Genomic DNA, 19,457 nt, shown 5'->3' on the forward strand with positions numbered 1-19,457 from the left:
AGATGGGCGATGGGCGAGCGATGGGCGAAGCTTGGAAGAATACCAACGGCCAAGCGCAGATCGCACGCTCGTTGCGGCAGTGGAAGGCCAGCCCGATCGGGACTGCCATTATTGGAAGGGAGCTCAGCGGGGGTGCGTCATTGGCTGCAGGTTGAAAAGACTGGGTGCAAGTCGGGCGAGGTCGCAGTGCACTTGAAGCTGGGTTTGCTGGGATCATGGGTTTGTCGCTGGCGGTCGTGTGCCTTGCGAGTGCGAGGTGCGATGTGCGCGGTGCGAAGCCTGCCGCCCATTGTCACACAGGCGGATGCGTGCCAGAAGCATTCTCGCATTCTCGCATTCTCGCATTCTCGCATTGCCGCATTCTCGCGGCTGTCGTCGCGGAAACTCGTAGGCTCCAGGTCGCACACGGTCTGCATATGTCGGCTTCTCCCACATGTCAAGTGTAAAGGCATGCGGTGCGACTGTGGAGTAGGGCGGCGGGCCCAATGAGGGCGTGGGTTATTCTACACCGCTAGAGTGCAGCCCGTGCGGCCCCGGCCTGCTAGTGCGGTCCATCATCATCCTCGACGCCTCCGTACTCCGTAATTGTACCAGCGTCCAGCGAGACCATATGGGAAGCTAAATCCCGCCGGATGCTCGGCGCTGTCCCTTCACTCTATCCCGCGGCACTGCGACTGCAACCTGTAACCTGCAAGCTGTTGTTCTAGCGCGCGCCATTCACCCATAGCATAAGCTATTAAATCCTTTGATCCATCCCAGCGTCTGCGAACGGCTTCCCACGTTCCCCATCCGAGAGACACTGCCCACCCTCGCCGCCCTCCATCACCACCACGCGACCTCGCCACCACTCCACTCTTCTGAGACCTGCCACCCGTGCCTGGCGACTGCATCTGCCTCCTCACCACTCACCACCCACCATCCACCACTCACCACTCCATACGCACCACACACCACGCGAGCGGCCCGCGGCAACTACTCCCCTCTGAGCACGCAGGGGCTCCCGACAGTCAGCTGAGCCACGAGAACCCGACCCACCCTCACACACAGCCAGCATCATGAGGCCGTAGAGAGAAGAGAGCAGCCCACCATGGACTTCACGGTAGGTACCCGCGCGTCTACCGCACTGCCGGGCGCACACAGTCTGCGAGACACAGCTGCTAACGCTCCACGCGCAGATCTCGCTCGCTCACTTCTGCGAGATCCACGGTCCGACGTCTATCATCTGTACCCAAGCATCCACATTGCCATGCGCGTCCTGCAACCCATGCGTGACGCCGCCCTCAGACGACCCGCATTCGGCATATTCCTACAACGGCCTGTATGACCAGCCCAAACTGGGCACCCAGATCCCACACCTCACCTCGCCATTCGAGTCGCCGCCCACCAGTCCGCGCTCCCCTTCCCACAACCCCTACTTCCCCAGCTACCCGTCGTCCGACAGCAGCTTCGGCGGGCGGAGACCGAGCACCGCCCTCGACTGTGATCCCGATGTCTGCGACAACTGCCGCATGGTAGTCCCCAAGAAGTACTGCGAGAAGCTGCCCGACGGCGCCCCAGGCAGCCCCTCCAAGGACGGCCGCGGAAGGAACGGCAGTCCGGTGCTGCGGTCTTCGCAGAACTTCCCTGTGCGCCGCCCTGCCCACTTCGACGATGGCGGCAGCACCGACTCGTCCGACATGTCCGACACCGAGCAGTCCAAGTCTTACGAGAGCGCCGACTCCATACTGCCCTCGCCCATGCTCGCATCGCGAAGCATCCACACACATACCTTGAACTATGTTTCCACGAGACAGCCACTTTCACCCACCACATACTCGCTCCTACGCCGCTCGTGTATCCGCACATCTGTCAACTGAGGTGTTGCCATCGAGCAAGCCGTCGGGACCACTCGTCTTCGGTGACTGGGTCGCAGGCCACCACCATTTGGCCTAATGTCTTCCGTCTCAAAGACCCTCGATCGCGAGGCGCCAAGCGGACGTATGCTCTGATCGCAATGGCCGGCCGGGACTGCCGCAGAGCCACAAAGGCCATGGTCAAGATCCTCGAGATGTTCGAGAACATTGCCAACCGCATCATCAGACTCGCAGAGGGTGTCCTGGAGCGTGAGAGCGCCGCCTCCCAGATGGTCTCCCGCCCTGTCACGGCGATTCCAACCACACCTCCGCTGGGGACGTCTGTCTCTTCGATACCTCCTCTTCTGTCTCCGCGGCACGAGCGGACCTTTTCTTCAGTGTCCAGCTCACCTACGCGCAACATCACCCCAGTGTCTTCGTTCCTCTCAGCCAAGCGCGTCGACCCCGATGGCTTCCCCCGCGTGTCTCGAGACGTGATGAAGGCGAAGAGCCTGATCGAGATCGTTGGCCAGGAGTACTTCTTTGCCGAGCTGCACGGCCACTTCTGCAACATCTTGAACATGCTCATCAAGATGTACGGCTAAGCTCCTCATACGTTTCCCTTTCTCCTTCTCCACGTTGTATTATGCCCCATCCAGTTTGTGTTTTTTTGTCCGTCCTGCGTTTAGCGACTTCTTTCTCTTTCCACACGTCATGCATTGGCGTTTAGGGCGGTGTTCTCGGTCTCCTTCCTACGTGGTCCGGCAAACGGCCTTTGTTGCTCGCTTCAGAGCGTGATACCCAGTTTTGGAGATACCCTTTGTTCTTGTCGAATGGCGAAGGTATACATAGATATGCCGGGCGAGCGTGTTCGTGACGATGTGTCTTATGGTGAGGCCGAACGCTTGATGGCGTGATCGATGGCGATGGATGAGGTGATCAGGGTACTCGGTGATGGCATCCTGGCTGTTCAGTAGTACTATAGAAATGTATACGGTACTCATTTCATCGATGAGCGTCTTTTGCATGTGATGCGACATGGAGGTTTACTCATTGAGGTGCTCAAGCAATAGCAAATCGAGTAAAGGTACAAACAGCACAACACCTCAGCATTGGATGTTTTGCAAGGTCGGAAAGCCATAGTAAAAGAGTAAGAGCAGAAGTCGAAACTGATTTTGCCTCACACTCTCCCAATCTCCCCTGAGCCCTTTTGCACAAAGAAAGTAAAATTTTCGCGCTGCACAAGGCAAACTGTGTCTGTGCCTCTCGGTGTGTGGTGAGGCCACACACACGTGGAATGTGCACACCCAACCCGCATTTCTCTTCGCAGCCTAGCGCGCTGTGAGAAGGAGGAGCAGCAGCAGCAGCACGAACAACACAAACACGTGTAAGCTCCTCACCTTCCCCCATCACCCATTCGCTGCTTCGATGTATTGTACACAGCGATGAATATGTAACCGCTTTTTTACCCGTGGTGTTCTCCACGCATTGCAGTAGGTATATCATGGACCCTGAAAATCCCTGCCGCGCGCTCTTTCTTCGGGCCTCCCTCCTTCCCCTTGCAAAACCGCTTTCATCTGGCAGATTTAGAAGCGAGATCCGTTCTCCGCAATTAATCTGACGGGGCCCGCTTTTACTTGGACCCTGAAAGTTGTGAAGGGGGGACTGGTGGATGCGGGTGCGTCATCCTTTGCGCGGTGGAAAAGGGCCTTCTTTTTTCATGGGCTTGCGAGCGGGTCGAGAGGAGGGGAGGGGAGGGTATGAGGTCAGAGAGAGTGGAGGGGTTACTGATAGGATGGTGGGTTCGGGATACTGTTTGTGGCTACTGGGGTGAGAGACTTGGTGAATTTATTGGGCGGGTGATGAGCAAGGGAAAGATTGGGAGTGGTTGGACTTTGCTTTACAGGACTTGCAGATCAGTCTCGAGTAGGAAGACAATTGGTATATTTTGTGAATTATCTTCTAGAGCGAGAGTGGGATCGTATTCAACAACAGTAAGCGCGAAACATGTTTGAAAGAGAAGCGGAAAAGAAAGAGAATGACGAGCTGGTTAGGTGGAATTATTTTAGCCTGTAGGAGGGTAGGTCTGATGGGAGGTATTAAATGCGGTGAGAAGCTATGGTCGATGTAGAGAAAGCCGAAAGGAATGTGATAGCTTGAAGATTCCCACGGTGACTAGCTTTCGAAAAGGCACAGGTTCAGCGAAGCTATAGATTCAAAACCCATGGCGCCATCAATTTCCCATCTAGACCGTCGACATCGGAATCGGAACTGTTACTTGTATATCGTATCAAATTTCAAGACTTATCGATTGTTCAGGTTGTCAAGATGTCGAAACCGCCATGTCGTCAACGCACAGACTTCCATCATCATCGTCTCAGCCATGACATCATCCCTCCACTGTGCAACCACCACAAGCCAGCCAAGGAACAAGCTCCCGCAAGCCAAGTTTTCGCCGCATACCAGCTTCCCCGGTTTACGAGAGATGATGCACAACTAACTATCCCAAGTGGAGAAGTCCTGGCGATCAGTGTGAAGAGTGAAAGTGCCTGTATCTCGAGAACTAATGTGAATTGATGTTGTGAAAGCACGGAAGTAAGACAGGAGGGCTTACTCACCCATCGTCATTCATCATCATCACGATCCCAAGCACCCCAAGCCTTCGAGTACTCGTCATATACTCTAGACCTCCCGTCAACGCGCGCGCCACTAGAACACGGAGGTGAATCCGCGAACAAAGGGCATGTCACACTCTTCTAAGCTCTTCAAGTAAATCCTCTTGTCGACGTCTATATAATCGCACGATGCATCTCCCCGGCACGAAGAAGAGCGCAGAAACGCAAGGCCAGCGTGGTATCTCTTGGAGACGAAGCACCCGTCGAGAAGAAGGAAGTCAAGAGAGAGAAGAAGAAGAAAGCGAAATCCAACCAGCGCAAGGGCGAGAAGATTGCAGCGAAGAGCATGACGCCAGATCCTCAACCACAACCTTTCTTCACCAATAATCGTCGATTCTTCAACTATACCACCCACAATGTCATCCTCCGACCGCGTAGACAGCGTAACGGAATCGTACGTCTCCTCCCCCTTGCCTTCCCTACACTTCCACTACCCTCACCCACCCCCTCCCTTCTTCCAACCTACATACTAACCCACCAATAGCCCTCCAAACACAACCCGAGCCCACGCACACACCGAGCCCACGCCACGCCGCAGCTCGCGCATCAAAAACTCCCTGCACAGCGTCGCGCAGACATGGGACAAGGCGCGGCCTTACATTGAGCGTATCAACGGGACGATTATGCCGTTGGAGCCGCAGGCGGGGGCCGAGGTGTATTATAAGCGGGATGGGGTGAAATGAAGAACAGGGGAATGGATAGGAGATGGAAGTGTATGACTAGGAAGATGACGACGACGACGACGATGATGATGATTACGATACCCACCAGAATGTGACCAGCGTGCTTTGTGTGTAGTAGGCGTAGTAGGGAAGCAACGCGATGAGATTGATGATGCAATGAACACACTTTTACTTCGAATCCTGATTCTCCAGACCGTTTAGTGAATATTGGTTTCGCAAGCAATATATCTGGCGCAAAACAAGTGCCTACCTCATCGCCCGTAGCGGAAACACACCCGCACGAGCACACGAACTGTACCATTGCACAACAGCAGTGTCACGCATGCTGAAGAGGTGCGTCATGCATATAGGCAAAATGTACTGCATATTGCGAATGCAATGGTCTGCATATCGCGAATGTATCGCAAACACCGCCATTGTTCAACATCCTGAAACATCATGTCTCGGGTTGCTATCCAGCCAACTCGACTCTGCGGCCTAGCAAAGCCCTTGCCTCATTCTCCGTCAGCAACTCCAAGCCCAATTCATCCAACACATCCCTCGCCGCCTGATTATCCGCAAACAGTCTCTTCTCCACCTCCCAAAGGCCGAGGTGAACGCCCCCAGACGTTGTGGCACCCTCATCTTCTTTCTGCGGAGGAGGCGCTGAATCGTGGCCTTCACCCCAGGAGGCGTCCCAGTCTTCGTCGCCACCAAGCTTGTCGTCGCTTGCAGCCTGGTCTTTGCCACCTTTGACAGGCAGCCCGATAAGCTGAGCGCCCTCGAGACATCGTCTGAGGCCTGCTTCGGCGACACCTGGGCCCACTTGCTTGTCAACAACGCGACAGATGGACGCCAGATCAGCATGCATCTGGGCCGCGCCCGCCGTCGAAAAACGGTAAACGCTAAGTACCTTGTCCCAAATAGTGCTCGACACAGTGGCGAGTACCGCTCTGGTAATGCGGCGTAGGGGCGCCGAGGCGAGCGCACGGGACAAAAAGCCCAGCGTGGTACCCAGATGGGTGAGAAGTGGGTCGATTTCTGCCGTGGGTGCAAGATTGGCGGGCGCCGAGGCTGCGGAGCCGCTCATTGTAGCCCAGGGATTGCTACGAAGAGGAAAAAGTAAGCATATTTTCGGCTTCAACGCTGGCATTGCCTGTTCGGGCCACGTACATGTGATGATAGGGCCGCAACGCTTGCCGTACATTGCTGTTCAGCGTGTCGACGATGATTTTCTCGCTGCGGTCTCGGAGACGGGCGTACCAAGAAGCCGTTTCGTCAAAGAGGGCGCCGCCTTCACCGTCTTCGCCAACGGATTTTGACGTGCGTTCGGCGACGTCGGCTACAGTCTTCCCACCGATACTGTCGTCTTGGCGAGCACGATCTTGCAGGCCCTCCCAGATGTCCAAGAAGAACTGCAGCGGTTAGCCGATGTCACACGGGATCTGCCGCTGTGAAATGCGGTGGCAGCCTACCACGTCGTCGCTCCAGTCCCGCATTGCCCTTTGTAGGTAGTCTGCACTTCCATACGTCTTGCACAGGCGCTCTAATCCTTCCAACCCCAGTAGTCTCTCCTGTTCCTCTTTAGTGACGCCGCCCATGGCACGACCCAATGCGGTGGTCATGGTCAGATATGCTTCCAGATTGCCCAGCAGCTTCTCGTGATACTTGTCGAAAATAGCGATTTGTATGTCGATCAGAAAAGTCAGCTTCTGGCTGAAGGATGACAGGGGCCTGTAACGATCTTCCCTGTAGATCAGCAATTGTACTCGGATTCGGAAGACGCGTACCCACCTGTTATGGTCTCAAGTAGGTCGTTGACGCGGATCGCTCCCTTGGTCGGTTTGGTAGCTTTGGGATCGACACTCTCGTAGTCCAGATCACCGAAATCGGGAGCTTCTGCAATGCTCTGATATCGCGCCAATGCAACTGTTCGCACAAATTAGTCCCGATAAGCCATATATTCGGGTAAAAAGAGGGGACTGACAGTCTTTTTCGACCTGTAGCCAGCGCCCGAACCAATCAGCTTGGACGAGAAATTCCCAGGACAACCCTTTCCAGCCGTCAACTCCATACCCACCATCATAACCCCAGTTGTCCCGAATGGTACTGTCGAAACTCATCACTTCGTGCATGAGATGGCTGAGGAGCTGGGGTTGACCGGCTACCTTCGGCAGCAGGGAGCGGATCTTGGATCTGAGCATGGGTAACAGAGCGGTGATGAAGGCTGACATGGCGTCGATGTAGACGGGGTTAAGCGCCAGATCAGATCCGCGGAACTGCTTGAGGAGCACAGGTTGCACATGATCGCACACGAATCCACTGTAGTCGTTCAAAAGCGTGGTAATGTGCGAGAGGAAGAACTCGGGCCTATCAATGCGGTTCGTGGGTCTGTCACCCTCGAAGTGGTAGCGGAAACGCATTTCCAACGGCTGCACCAGCACCTCGAGCGGGAAAAGCACTGGCGGGAGCTTGATCTTGTCGCCCGGCCCGCTGGCGTAGTTCATGCCCTCCAGCTCCGGCATCTGCAGGTCCAGCAGCCTCACAATGGCATTCTCCCATTCCCCCTGCAGCGGCCCGGGTATGTTTGCTTTGGGCGTGGGCCAATGGATTTTCTTGAGGACGCGCTCGAGGTCGGACGAGAAGGCATCGAGGATCTTGGTGCGCAGGGCCTGCGTGATCTTGTAGACGTGGTGGAGCAGCTGCGGCGCGGCGCCCTCGGCAGCGTCTTGCAGGGTGGCCAGGCGGGTGTGGAGTGAGCGCAGCTGCTTGTACGGCTGCAGGGCGGCCTCGCTCGATGTATGGAGCTGCGTCTGGGCGTGTTTGCTGCAGCGGCATCAGCTGAGGGGTTGGTGCGAGTGTGCTGGAGCTGTCCTACCTGAGGACGTCCACCTCGCGCAGCAATTCGACATAGCTGCTGGCCACGTCGAGGCGGTGGAGCTTGTCCAGGGACGTCTCAAAGCGCGGGACAGCCTCCTCCGAGGTGTCGCTGGCGGTGATGGCTAGCAGGCGGCGGTCGATGTCGGCCTGCCGCTGGCGGAATGTGTGCGCCTGCTGCTGGACGGTGGCGTGGTGGGAATGGGCGTCCTGCTTTGCGCCGTGGAGGTCTTTCTGTGCGGCATCGACCTGCTGCTTGAGCAACACCTGCTGCTCTGTGATGCGGGCCAGCAGCGCGTCCAGGTTCCCCGTGTCGAGGTCAATGGCCGTCTGCAGCTTGTCGTCGAGGTAGTCGGCGACGCGGTCGCCGTCGGCCGAGTCGTCCAGGTCCATCGTATGATGTGGTGGTCGCGGGCTGCGCTCCACGGTGTCTGGGTGTATTAGTAGGCGGTAGGCGGTTTAGCGGGCGGACCAGTGCTGCCAGCGTAGGCGAGGCGAGGGTGGCTTGTGGCGGCCATGCGTGCGTCTAGCCGGCGTGCGGTGCCCTGTGCCCTGGTGCCCTGCAACTGCGCAGGGTGTGGCAGGCTCGATCCAAAGACCCGATCTGCCTTAACGGGCAGGGACCATCTGGGCATCGGCGGCGTTTTTGCCCCAAAATCGTACCATCCAACGCCGTGGTCCAGTGGAAAAACATGACAATCCACCTTTCCGCCGTGTCGCACCTCTGCTGAGATTCTCCTGCTCCCTGACTAGCTGCAGTCGCGGTGCCTTGCCCTGCCCGGTCGCTATAAATAAGGTCCCTCGCTCCTAGGTCTGGTCTGAGATCTCTGAGGCGGCACTTAGCCGAGACCGCTGCAGCTTTTTGTCCCACTGCACCCAACATGCCCAAGGAACACAAGAAGCGCGGCCGCCGCGAAGAGCAGAAAAAGCGGAAGCGCGACCACGACCATGTCGACGCCGCTCCGAAGCGCCTGAAGAAGGAAGACGACGTCGAGCTTGAGTCCATCGAAAATGGTGAGGCGTTCCACCATGAGCCCGTCGACGTTACCAGACCCGGCGAGCTCACCTACTATGGCATGCTCGACGACGAGGAGCAGGAGTACTTCAAGCGCGCCGACGAGATGCTGGAGCTGAACCAGTTCGAGGATCCAGAGGCGCGCAACTTATTCCTCGCCAGCGTGTACAAGGAAGCCGACGGGAAAGAGCTGAAGATTGCGAATAGCCAGTCGTGCTCGCGCCTGCTGGAGCGCCTGATCCTTCTTTCCTCGCCAGACCAGCTGAAAAACCTGTTCCAGAAGTTCAACGGACAGTACGTGCTCCCATCGCTCCTTCCATCTTGCATGCGCTAACCAGTCGCAGCTTCCTCAACCTGGTGCAGCACCGGTTTGCCTCCCACTGCTGCGAAGCACTTTTCATACATGCCGCCCCCGTCGTCACTCTCGAGCTTGCCGAACCGCAGACCTTACAAACGCCGCCCTCCTCAGATCCTAATGCCATCATCGTTTCCATGGAGAGCTTGTTTCTTTACACCCTGGCCGAGCTAGAGGAGCACCTTGGCTACCTAATGACCGACCGCTTCGCTTCCCATGTCCTGCGAGTTCTGCTCGTTGTCCTCTCTGGCGCGCCACTCGCGAAAGAGAACAAGAACAAGTCGGTATTGCAAAGCAAGAGGAAAGAAAAGGTCGGCATCGCAGGAACCGAGAGAGGACAGGATTGGGTTTTGGAGAAGAGACCAGTTCCCAAATCTTTTCTGGAAGCTCTGGAGAAGACGATCAACGCCAGCGCTTCCACTCTCGACACCGCAAACCTTCGCCTCCTCGCCACACATCCTCTCGGCAACCCGACGCTGCAACTCCTGCTGAAGCTGGAACTTGCGCACTTCGGGAAGTCGAGGGCAAAGGATGAAAACTCAATCATTCACAAGATGCTGCCGGACGACCCCATTGCAGAAGGGACGGAAAGCGCAGCCTTCATCAACGGCCTCGTATACGACCCCATTGGCTCCCGACTACTGGAAACTATCATCGAAAGTGCGCCCGGCAAGCTGTTCAAGCAGATATACTCGGAATTCTTCAAGGAAAGAATGGGCAGCTTGTCACGCAACGAAATTGCTGGCTACGTAGCTGGCAAGATCCTGGAAAGGTTAGGAAAGGACGACCTGGACGAAGCGATGCGCCAGATTGTCGAGCAGATCCCAAATCTCGTCGAGCGAAATCGAACGGCTATCATCAAGACTTTGCTCGAGCGATGCATCGCCCGCAACGTGGACATATCACTCATCAAGGATCAGTTGGAGGCAGTCTACAGCGGTCCCAACGGCTTTGAGGTGACGCGCATTCTCAGAGTCAGTGAGAGCCCAGCGGAGAACTTGAAGCAAAACGGCAAGCAGGATCACTCGCCAGAGAAGGTTCACGGATCGCTACTTGCGCAAACGATGATGGCAGTCGATGGCCCTCTAGGCGACCTCATCTTCGATTCACTCGCGAAACTTACCCCAGAACTTTCAGTTCAGCTTGCGCGCGACCCCACCGCATCGCGAACTCTTCAAGCCGCACTAACTGCAGAACATGCCTCGGTCATTTTCCGCCGCAAGATGATACAACAGTTTTACGGTCACGTTGGTGAGCTAGCGCTCGATCCAGCAGCCTCCCGCGTCATCGATGCTGTCTGGCACGGCACACATGGCCTCGCGTTCATTCGCGAGCGCATTGCAGAGGAGCTTGCCGAGAACGAGAACTCACTCCGAGAATCCTTCGTCGGTCGCGCGGTATGGAGAAACTGGCGCATGGATCTCTACAAGCGGAAGAGGGGCGATTGGGTCAAGCAGTCGAAATACACCGCGGGCAACGACGGCTTCCAGTCATTCCCCGAGAGCAACGGCGAGTCTTCCACAACACCTCCGCATCGTCAGAGCCATGCTCAAAACCAAAGAGGCGGCAAGCACATGAGCGCGATCGAACTTGCTAGGCAAAAACATGCTGCGAAAGCTGTGGAGGCGAAGAAAAGGGAAGCGCAAACAGACAAGAAGATGAAAAGGGAGAAAAAAGATAAACATGTTGGTGTTGCTGAGAGCAGCAAAGGCAAGGAAAAAGCAAGTGTCGTGGCACAATAGCGAGCATCGATTGCGTCTAGAGATGTTTTCTTTCAATCGGCATGGCAAAAGGCGTTTTCTTTAGGCATGGGGGTAAATGTCATGACAGCAAGTTTCTTGATTCGACCTCTAGATACCATTCTATACGAAAATTTGAGCACTTTTGTACTTTCCAGCCCAATGGCTTTTCCGCGCCACTCAGGTGTCCCAACATGTTACCCTGGGCCATCTGTTCAAACTTCCACCTCGGCCCTTCTGATCATCCAAAATTTTCTTCGTATAGCAGGATCCGACAAGCCGAACATCAGCGACGCCCCGGCCTAAGATCTTATATGCGTGGATCCTTCAAGTTATGATGACTCAATAGGGTTTATTCAATACGTATAAGACTAGGCGCTAAGGCTGACGATCCACTACCACGTTCGTCTTCTGTCGTCTTTGTCCTGCATATTGACGACAGTACCCTAAATCAACTTACATTTTCAACCTCTTTGCAGCATTGGTAAACTACACAACATGTCTGGAACTAACGATACCAACGGTGCCGCGCAGGCAGAGACACCGCTAAATCGCGCAGACGAAGTCAAAGACGTAAGTGCAAAAGTTTCGGATTCGGGTTCGGAACGCGATTCCGATCATTCCGAGGACATGTCCTATACACCGTCATGTCGTGGGTTGCTGTACGACATGGCAATTCAAATTTTAATAGATGGAAATTCAAGCAACAGAACACTGACAAGAAACCCAGTTGCTCACTTCACTCCAAGATTTGATCGTCCCCTTCATTGCCGCTGCAGATGAAGACGCCAAAACAAAACACACTGGCCATGGTCTCAAGGTCGAAGGCGGCGGTCCGAGAACCACACTAGTCGAGCACCATCCTCCTAAAAAGCTTGAAAGTATTTTGCAGAAAGAGTTGGAGATTGGTAACGATGCGGGTGGCAAAGAGGGCTTGATGACGCTTGTGGAAACGATTCTCAAGTACAGTGTGAACACTTGGGATCAGGGCTTCTTGGACAAGTTGTATGCAAGCACTAATGCTGTGCGTATCTATTGATAAGTGAGAAAGACAAAATGACTGATTTATAAACAGGTCGGTCTCGCCAGCGAACTCTTGCTCGCGACATTGAACACAAACGTAAGCCCGTGTTCCCCTTTCCACACTACCAAACACCTAACAATCTCAACCAGGCACACGTCTACCAAGTCTCCCCCGTCCTAACACTCATCGAAAAGCACACAACGAAATATCTCGCCAACCTCTTCAACCTTCCCTCCTCCACATCCGGCGGCATCTCCCAACCCGGTGGCAGCGCCTCCAACGCTACCGCCATCGTCGTCGCCCGCAACACCCTGTACCCCGAAACCAAATCCAACGGCAACGGCAATCTGAACCTGAAAATCTTCACATCCGCGCACGGCCATTACAGCGTCGAAAAAGCCGCAAACCTCTACGGCTTCGGCACATCCAGCGTAATCCCCATCCCTGTCGACTCCCAGGGAAGCATCATCCCGTCCGAATTCGAAAAACTCGTGCTCGCATCAAAGGACAAAGGAGAAACCCCCTTCTTCCTCAACGCCACAGCCGGCACCACAGTCCACGGCTCCTTCGACCCCTTCACCGAATTATCCACCATCTGCCGCGCGCACAACATCTGGCTCCACATCGACGGCAGCTGGGGCGGCCCCGTGATCTTCTCGCCCTCGCACGCACGCACGCGTCTCGCCGGCGCCCACCTCGCAGATAGCATCACCATCAACCCGCACAAGATGCTCGGCGTCCCGCTGACGTGCAGCTTCCTGCTCGGCGCGGACATGAACGCTTTCCACCGCGCGCTTACACTGCCCGCAGGGTATCTGTTCCACAACGAGGCCGGCACACAAGCGCGGGACATCTACGACCTGGCGGATTTGACGCCGCAGTGTGGGCGCAAGGCGGATAGTCTCAAGTTCTTCTTGGCGCTGCAGTACTATGGCGCCAGCCACTTCCAAAGAGTGGTGGAGAACGGGTATGCGAATGCGGAGTATCTGCTGGCCAAGTTGAAGGAGAGTGGCAGGTTTGTCACGATTAGTCCGGAGCCGTTGCCGTGCTTGCAGGTGTGCTTTTATTATGCAAAGGAGGGGAAGTTGGAGGAAGATGCGGAGGGGAATAGCAAGGCGACGGCGGATATTGCAAACAGGCTGATTAGTCGCGGGTTCATGATCGACTATGCGCCAGGTGATAAGGGCAAATTCTTCAGGGTTGTCGTGAACGGAGGGACTAGGACGAGTACGCTAGATGGATTGGTCAAGGCGCTCGAGGAGACGGCGAGCGATTTGGGATTTTAGGAAAGTTATTCACGACAGGTTAGTATCGAGCCATAACAAAATATAAAGAGCAGAACATCGCATAACAAGATGTGTTTCATAACTTGTTCATTCAATTGAGATTCGGATATCTATGCTACATGATGCATGTCTTCATGATTCATGATGGCGCCAGAAATGCTAAGCTCACTATGCAGACGTTGACTACCGGTGCGCATGATGATGATGAAGAAGAAGAGGACACGCGGGATTGTCTGTGTACTGTTGAATCTCGCAACATAGGAGAGTGTGACTTAATCCTTGCAGCATGTTACTGCATAATACCCCAGAAGCGCTCGGTGTTGTAAGTCGAGGCGTCATCGGACTTCCAGGGTGAATCAAATGCGTTGAACAAGATCATGTCGTGATCGAAGTTCTCCCGGATAGACGCCATAGCAACCTTCTGGTTCTCTTGGGAGGGCACAGCGTTCTGTTTTGTGTCGCCCTGGTGAGGCCAGCCAGACTCTGTGACGACGACGCGCTTGTTGTTGCAAGCTTTCTTGACCATGGCGACCTGAGATTTGACAAAAGAGCCGGCGTCCTTGGGCTGAACATTTCCGTCGAAGAATGCGTGACTGTTGACCATGGCGACATCTGCAGCTTCACAGATGGCGGGGTTACTAATCATGGCGGGGACAGTCTCGACTGCGCCTACAGGTCCGTTGTATCCGAGGCTTCGAAGTTGGCCGCGAGCCTGGTGGATGGCATCGACCACCTCGGAAGCTGTCATCGCCCCGGACTGAACCCGCTCATTCTCGACCGAGAACAATGCGACGACGCTCCAGTCGCCCCCAGCATACTGCTTGATAGCGTCCTGGTAGATCTGGATGACTCCATTAAGATCTTCTGTAGGACGCCAGATACTAGCCACAAGCTTCTGGTTGTTCTTGACGGCGCTTTGGAGAATCTGAGGGACGCTGTTGCAATCATTTCCGTAAAGCCGGATAGCCTTGAAACTCTTCATCTGGTCCAACTCCTTGGCGATCTGGTCCCTACTCTTGCAAGCAGTGTTCTGGCCTGAGCCAGTCAATACATCATACGTGATACCAAGCGGAAGGCTGCCATCATCGCCCTTGGTATCAGTAGGCACAGATGACGACGAAGCCGGGGGTGGAGGCGTAGCGGACTCCACAGAAGAAGGCGCTGGTGGCGGAGAGGTGGTAGATGGCTGTGCCTCTTTAGAAGTCGGCGCTGGAGTCTCTGGAGCCGCATAGGTCGGAACGCCTTCCTCCTTGGCTGATGATGGTGCAACACTTGAGGTAGTCAAGATGGGTGAAGGCGAAGCGGAGGATGATACAACAGGCGGCGCTGGCACAGCCGACGACGACGCAGACGACGATGTAACAGGCGGAACTGGTGCGACCGATGACGGCATGGGCTCTGGTGTAGGCGTCGACTCGGTCGCCTTCTGAGGAGCTTCAGGAGTCGTAACGACTGCCACACTGGACGAGTTCGTGCTGAAGACTTCGGTAGAAGTCGAGTAGGGCGTGCCATTCTCGTCAACGTAGACAGCAACATTGGCGACAGTCTCGGTGACGTAGACGACCTCGGTGACCAGAGCACGTTTGTTTACTGTGACTGTTAGCTCTGACAACACTCTGCGCGAGTGCTGGTGGTTACCAAGAGGTCGGCCGGAGGCGCTGCCCACGAGGATGCCCATGAAGAGCGCGCCTGCCAAAGCGACAGACTTCATGGTGAGGATGAAGCGAGTGTTATGGAATGTTGTTGTTAATTCAGAGCGCCGGTGTTGACTTGAGTGGCTGTTGTTGACGGCGGGGCAGAATCGAAGGTGAATGGAAGTGGAGTAATGAACGACAGACTGCGCTGCAGTGATGAGAAAGAGAGTGTGTCGGACTGGCCGAGTTAAGAAGCTTCTTGCCAAAGGAGAGGTAGAGACGGTTTGATGGTGGACAGTGAGTGTGATGTAAGGGCGTCTGTACGACTTTCGTCCTCGTGCCTGCCGCGGAGATCGAGAACTAGCGCCTTGGCGTCAACGCCGAAGGGCAGTCGCAGGTAGGGAAAGTGTTTTCGTTGTCGAGTTTTTGGAGGTGCAAACGGTCCTGATAAGGCAGGTGTGGGGTGAAACGCGGACTCGTTGGTAAAATGAGGATGAGGTACTGAAACACCAAAGATGCACCAGGCGCACCCTCAGCATCTAGAGCCAAGGAAAAAGACATTCGATCCAAGATGACAACTGAAATTGGTCATTGAGTCCAGAGGGAGAGACAAGCGAACGCGCCAACGCCAGTGAACAGGCCATTCCTTTACCAGGAACAAGACGCGATCACGAAATTGAAAAAAAATTGATAGTTGAGGTCGAACTTTGGCTGCTTCTCGACAGGAAAGAAGATTATGTACGAACGTGGCCATATTGTGGAAGGCGCAAATGTGATGTACAGGAAATGATACGTACAGCGCGACCTTATGACCAGCTTTTCAAGACGTAGAACCATAGATCTAAATTTGGAAAGGCGTTTGTGATGACTGAAAAATCGATGGTGGCTGGGTACTCGAAGATTACTGATGACTTGGAAACGAACAGAAATTGTATACTACCTGCCCAAGCATCGCAGATGCTAGCCCAGTATGTGGAACATTCGCTCAGTCGTTGTCCTGGTATCTTGTGCTGCGCACTTTGTTCTGCCAGTGAGTTTTCGACTCGATGCTCTTTGGCGTCCTTTGGGATAGCATGAGCCACAAAGGCTGCGGAATCTTCAATAGGATGAAGAAACTTGTACGGCCACACATGCCTCCAGTATACATAATATAACGAAATCGTTCGTGAACATTACACGACGCCTTCCCTTGCAGGTCGGTCCCATAAAAGGTGCGGGAACGCACGAGTATGATGCTGCAAGGAGTAGGAAGATGACAGAGTGCGCGCTTGAAATAGACAGTGCATATGGGAACGCTCCATTCCTAGGAATGTATAACAACTTGGTGTGTACCAACCTCTTGATGGGCTTGGAGTTCAAATGGTTCAAATGTGTGAAGGTCAAGTGCTGGACAGCAACGGCGGAAGAGACGCAACGCGAAAGCGGGGCACGTGTCCCACAAACCTCACGGCGCCAATATCGCGGGGTAGTGTGCGTCTCACCTTCGACACATCAAACCACGGACAGAGACAGAGGGCTTGCGCGCATAAAAAAAAAGAGGGAGATTGGGGAGGTACGATCGAGCGACGACAAGCCTCCCATCTGGGGCACATTCAGACGTACACAGGTCCGACCGCGTTGCTCAGGCCAACGCGCACGGCCAGCACTTTCCTTGTCCGCCACGAAACGACTTCGCAAATCCCGCTCCGCTTTTACGCAAGGACCACAGCTGGCTAGCGCTGCAAATTTGAGGAGCAGCACACACGCTGTAACTGCGGCCTGCATTGCTGGCGAGAAAACAAGTAGGGTGTATATAAACGATATAATTTGCGAAGATTCTTGTGCAGTGCGAGGATTTGTACGAACTCATTTCTTGCCTTTTACCAGAAGTGACCGCGAGTCCCGCACAACACTGCACTTACTCAATCTTTGGAACAAAAACGTCGAGGATTCGATCCTCACTTTTTGCCATTTTGATATCCATTTCTCTTTTTTGGTCTTGGCCATAAAACCTCAATCGAGGCGTCGAGTGATTTTTGCTGGTCAAGATGAGCGAGATATTATGCTTTTTGGGAATGCAGTAGGTAGGCGAGTACCATGCGTTTTCCTCCTCACTTCTCTAGCCGAGCCCTTGTCTTGTATCAAACGAGAATTAATAATGAAGAGTCAAGCTGTAGACATTTGAAATAGAGCCTCACGGAGAAGCTCTGTGAATATGTAGTCTACATCATGACAACCGATATCAATACACGCTGCTAAATCCTAACTCGTCAATCAACACTTCATCTTGATGCCCCTCCTCTTCTCTGCCTCCCTCCACTCAAACATGAACTGCGCGCCCGTGAATAGTGCAAAGCATGCCGTCCAGAAGAACACCTGCCCGTCCCACGTTCGGAAAATACCTTTCAACAGCCCATCCAGTCCATCCAGGCCCAGCGCGAACCCCACCAGGTTCGCAGTCATGAGCATGAGAATCTCGCCCACCGCGCCAACGCCGCACAGCCAGCGATACGCATCCGGGCTATCCTTCCACTTCTTCGCCGGAAAGATCCACGACGCGATGATCTCCGGCAAGACGAAGAGCGTGACAAGCCACCCCCACATCAACAACCTCAGCTGAATATCATGCCAAATCGCAATGAACGTGAAGACCACGAGATAATTCCCCACCCCTCTGACGCGCCCCCACATCCCCGGCATCGCGCTGCCACCCAGCGGAATATATAAGTACCGCAAACTCCACTTGTTGAAGCTGCGATGCCAGCCGCGCCAGAACTGCATGACGCTGTAGTTGTCGCTCATGCAGCGTACCATGTTTTCGGGCGGGTCGATGCCATCTAGTAGCGCCCAGAGGCGGAAGAAGCGCCATGGAATGAGTAGTTTGAGCCATATGTGCTTGAGGTTGAGGAAGCCTAGCATGCTGAGCTGCGCGGGCGTGTATTGCGCCCAGTCGGGTTTGGCGTGGAAGATGGCGACCATGTACATGTAGTGGATCATAATTTCCATGGTGAGCAGCACCACGATGAAGCGGATTAGGTACATGGTGGTGCGCTTGGGGGTGATGCTGTGCGGGCGGTAGCGCTGTTGGGATATCCAGTCGTTGAAGGTTATGATGGGGCCGGCGAGGTAGAGCGGCGAGTACATGGTATAGGCGAAGTAGTTGCGGAAGCTGAAGTCTTGAGGTTTGGCTGAGATGGTGACGCGGTCACGCTCGGAAAGGTTCGAGGGGTCGAGTTGTTTCTTCTTGGATGGTTATTAGCTTTACTTACAATGAGATAGAGGGGTGTCATACCTCGAGGGCGTTGCTATTTCGAGAGTTCAAGCTCCAGTAATAGTCCAGGTTGAAGCTCACGAGACGGAGGATGGTGAAATTAAAGAGGACTTCCCAGCGGGACATGAGGCCACCGTAGCTGTCGAGGGTGTGACCAAAGTTTGTAGCTGGCTCGCCTTTCTCAGACACAGAGGCTGGCAGGAACATGCCGAAGATGGTGGCATAGGAATAGCCTTTGCTGAACTCGTTTGCAAACAAAGTGCCAACAGCAAAGATCCACGTGGCGGCAGGGACATATTGTCTTTGTAACTTGGTCGCGATGCAGTAGTTTGCGTAAAGAATGGCTACAATCTTGAACGTCGAGAAGCCATGTAACACACTGAGGAAGATACAAGCAAATATGACATCAAAAGAAACACGTTGGTTCAAACGGGCATCTGCAGCAGCGGCAGGAGTGAGGCCCATGGTAAGACCTCCATTGCCTGTCGATGGTCTTACCTTGGTATAGGTGTCAGCTCTCCAGAAGATATCGTAGGCCTTGCGAAGTAAAGGATGTAGCAGAACAATGACAAAGAGAGCTGGTATATTCTGTCGGAATCCGGCATATTGTTGGTCGACGTTGTCCTTGGACTGTCAGTATCCACACCAACAGGGGTGTAATAGAGTACTTACCACCTTCCGACCAGGTATCCAGCCGTCAGTTAGAAGGTGGGAGTACTGCGAGTATGTATGATGTGATTCTGAGCCCATGAGTATAAGTGGAGCATGTTTCGGGTGAAGAGTACCTACTCTTAGAGCAGTCATACGGCAGCTTCAGCATCATGAATATGGAGGCTGATATGGTCACATAGTAGACGTAGAACTCTGGCGTATTCCATCTTGCCGGTTGGATGTTATCTCCCGAACCCCTACTCTTGCGATTTCCATTTTCTGTTGGCAGTGGACCCGCTGGGTCGAGCTCAGCATCTCTCAGAGCTTCCTTCGGGGGTGCGGTGGCTGGTACGACGAAGCGAGTGTCGAGGGTGTCTAGGGAGTAGAGCTGGCGGAAAAATCGAAGAGCCATATTGAATCCCCAGCTATCTGTTCATGTTTTGGGCAACCAGTACGG

General features: G+C 54.4%; 9 protein-coding genes across 9 annotated transcripts; 5 read left to right on the forward strand and 4 right to left on the reverse strand.

Moving 5' to 3' along the window:
* Positions 1–1,087: 1,087 nt before the first annotated feature.
* On the forward strand, positions 1,088–1,856 carry SNOG_14563 (hypothetical protein; the record flags this gene model as incomplete). Its single annotated transcript, XM_001804693.1, has 2 exons — positions 1,088–1,099; positions 1,176–1,856. 2 exons carry the CDS (start codon positions 1,088–1,090, stop codon positions 1,854–1,856), a joined length of 693 nt encoding a protein of 230 aa, XP_001804745.1.
* A 137-nt stretch (positions 1,857–1,993) lies between these two features.
* On the forward strand, positions 1,994–2,437 carry SNOG_14564 (hypothetical protein; the record flags this gene model as incomplete). Its single annotated transcript, XM_001804694.1, has 1 exon — positions 1,994–2,437. The coding sequence occupies one exon, from the start codon at positions 1,994–1,996 to the stop codon at positions 2,435–2,437; it is 444 nt and encodes a 147-aa protein (XP_001804746.1).
* A 2,138-nt stretch (positions 2,438–4,575) lies between these two features.
* Positions 4,576–5,111, forward strand: SNOG_14565 (hypothetical protein; the record flags this gene model as incomplete). Its single annotated transcript, XM_001804695.1, has 3 exons — positions 4,576–4,601; positions 4,661–4,901; positions 5,046–5,111. 3 exons carry the CDS (start codon positions 4,576–4,578, stop codon positions 5,109–5,111), a joined length of 333 nt encoding a protein of 110 aa, XP_001804747.1.
* Positions 5,112–5,641: 530 nt separating this feature from the next.
* On the reverse strand, positions 5,642–8,439 carry SNOG_14566 (hypothetical protein; the record flags this gene model as incomplete). Its single annotated transcript, XM_001804696.1, has 7 exons — positions 5,642–6,243; positions 6,343–6,378; positions 6,410–6,584; positions 6,645–6,903; positions 6,960–7,098; positions 7,157–7,995; positions 8,048–8,439. 7 exons carry the CDS (start codon positions 8,437–8,439, stop codon positions 5,642–5,644), a joined length of 2,442 nt encoding a protein of 813 aa, XP_001804748.1.
* Positions 8,440–8,927: 488 nt separating this feature from the next.
* On the forward strand, positions 8,928–11,158 carry SNOG_14567 (hypothetical protein; the record flags this gene model as incomplete). The annotated part of the gene is made up of 2 exons (XM_001804697.1): positions 8,928–9,355; positions 9,406–11,158. 2 exons carry the CDS (start codon positions 8,928–8,930, stop codon positions 11,156–11,158), a joined length of 2,181 nt encoding a protein of 726 aa, XP_001804749.1.
* A 495-nt stretch (positions 11,159–11,653) lies between these two features.
* Positions 11,654–13,465, forward strand: SNOG_14568 (hypothetical protein; the record flags this gene model as incomplete). Its single annotated transcript, XM_001804698.1, has 3 exons — positions 11,654–11,728; positions 11,886–12,160; positions 12,451–13,465. The coding sequence occupies 3 exons, from the start codon at positions 11,654–11,656 to the stop codon at positions 13,463–13,465; spliced, it is 1,365 nt and encodes a 454-aa protein (XP_001804750.1).
* Positions 13,466–13,754: 289 nt separating this feature from the next.
* SNOG_14569 (hypothetical protein) lies at positions 13,755–15,176 on the reverse strand (the record flags this gene model as incomplete). Its single annotated transcript, XM_001804699.1, has 1 exon — positions 13,755–15,176. One exon carries the CDS (start codon positions 15,174–15,176, stop codon positions 13,755–13,757), a length of 1,422 nt encoding a protein of 473 aa, XP_001804751.1.
* A 1,740-nt stretch (positions 15,177–16,916) lies between these two features.
* SNOG_14570 (hypothetical protein) lies at positions 16,917–17,085 on the reverse strand (the record flags this gene model as incomplete). Its single annotated transcript, XM_001804700.1, has 1 exon — positions 16,917–17,085. The coding sequence occupies one exon, from the start codon at positions 17,083–17,085 to the stop codon at positions 16,945–16,947; it is 141 nt and encodes a 46-aa protein (XP_001804752.1). The 3' UTR covers positions 16,917–16,944.
* Positions 17,086–17,352: 267 nt separating this feature from the next.
* On the reverse strand, positions 17,353–19,412 carry SNOG_14571 (hypothetical protein; the record flags this gene model as incomplete). Its single annotated transcript, XM_001804701.1, has 3 exons — positions 17,353–18,321; positions 18,371–18,979; positions 19,233–19,412. The coding sequence occupies 3 exons, from the start codon at positions 19,410–19,412 to the stop codon at positions 17,353–17,355; spliced, it is 1,758 nt and encodes a 585-aa protein (XP_001804753.1).
* Between the last annotated feature and the right edge of the window lie 45 nt (positions 19,413–19,457).

Source organism: Parastagonospora nodorum, assembly GCF_000146915.1.
Source record: "Parastagonospora nodorum SN15 chromosome Unknown scaffold_32, whole genome shotgun sequence".
NCBI lineage: Eukaryota > Fungi > Ascomycota > Dothideomycetes > Pleosporales > Phaeosphaeriaceae > Parastagonospora > Parastagonospora nodorum.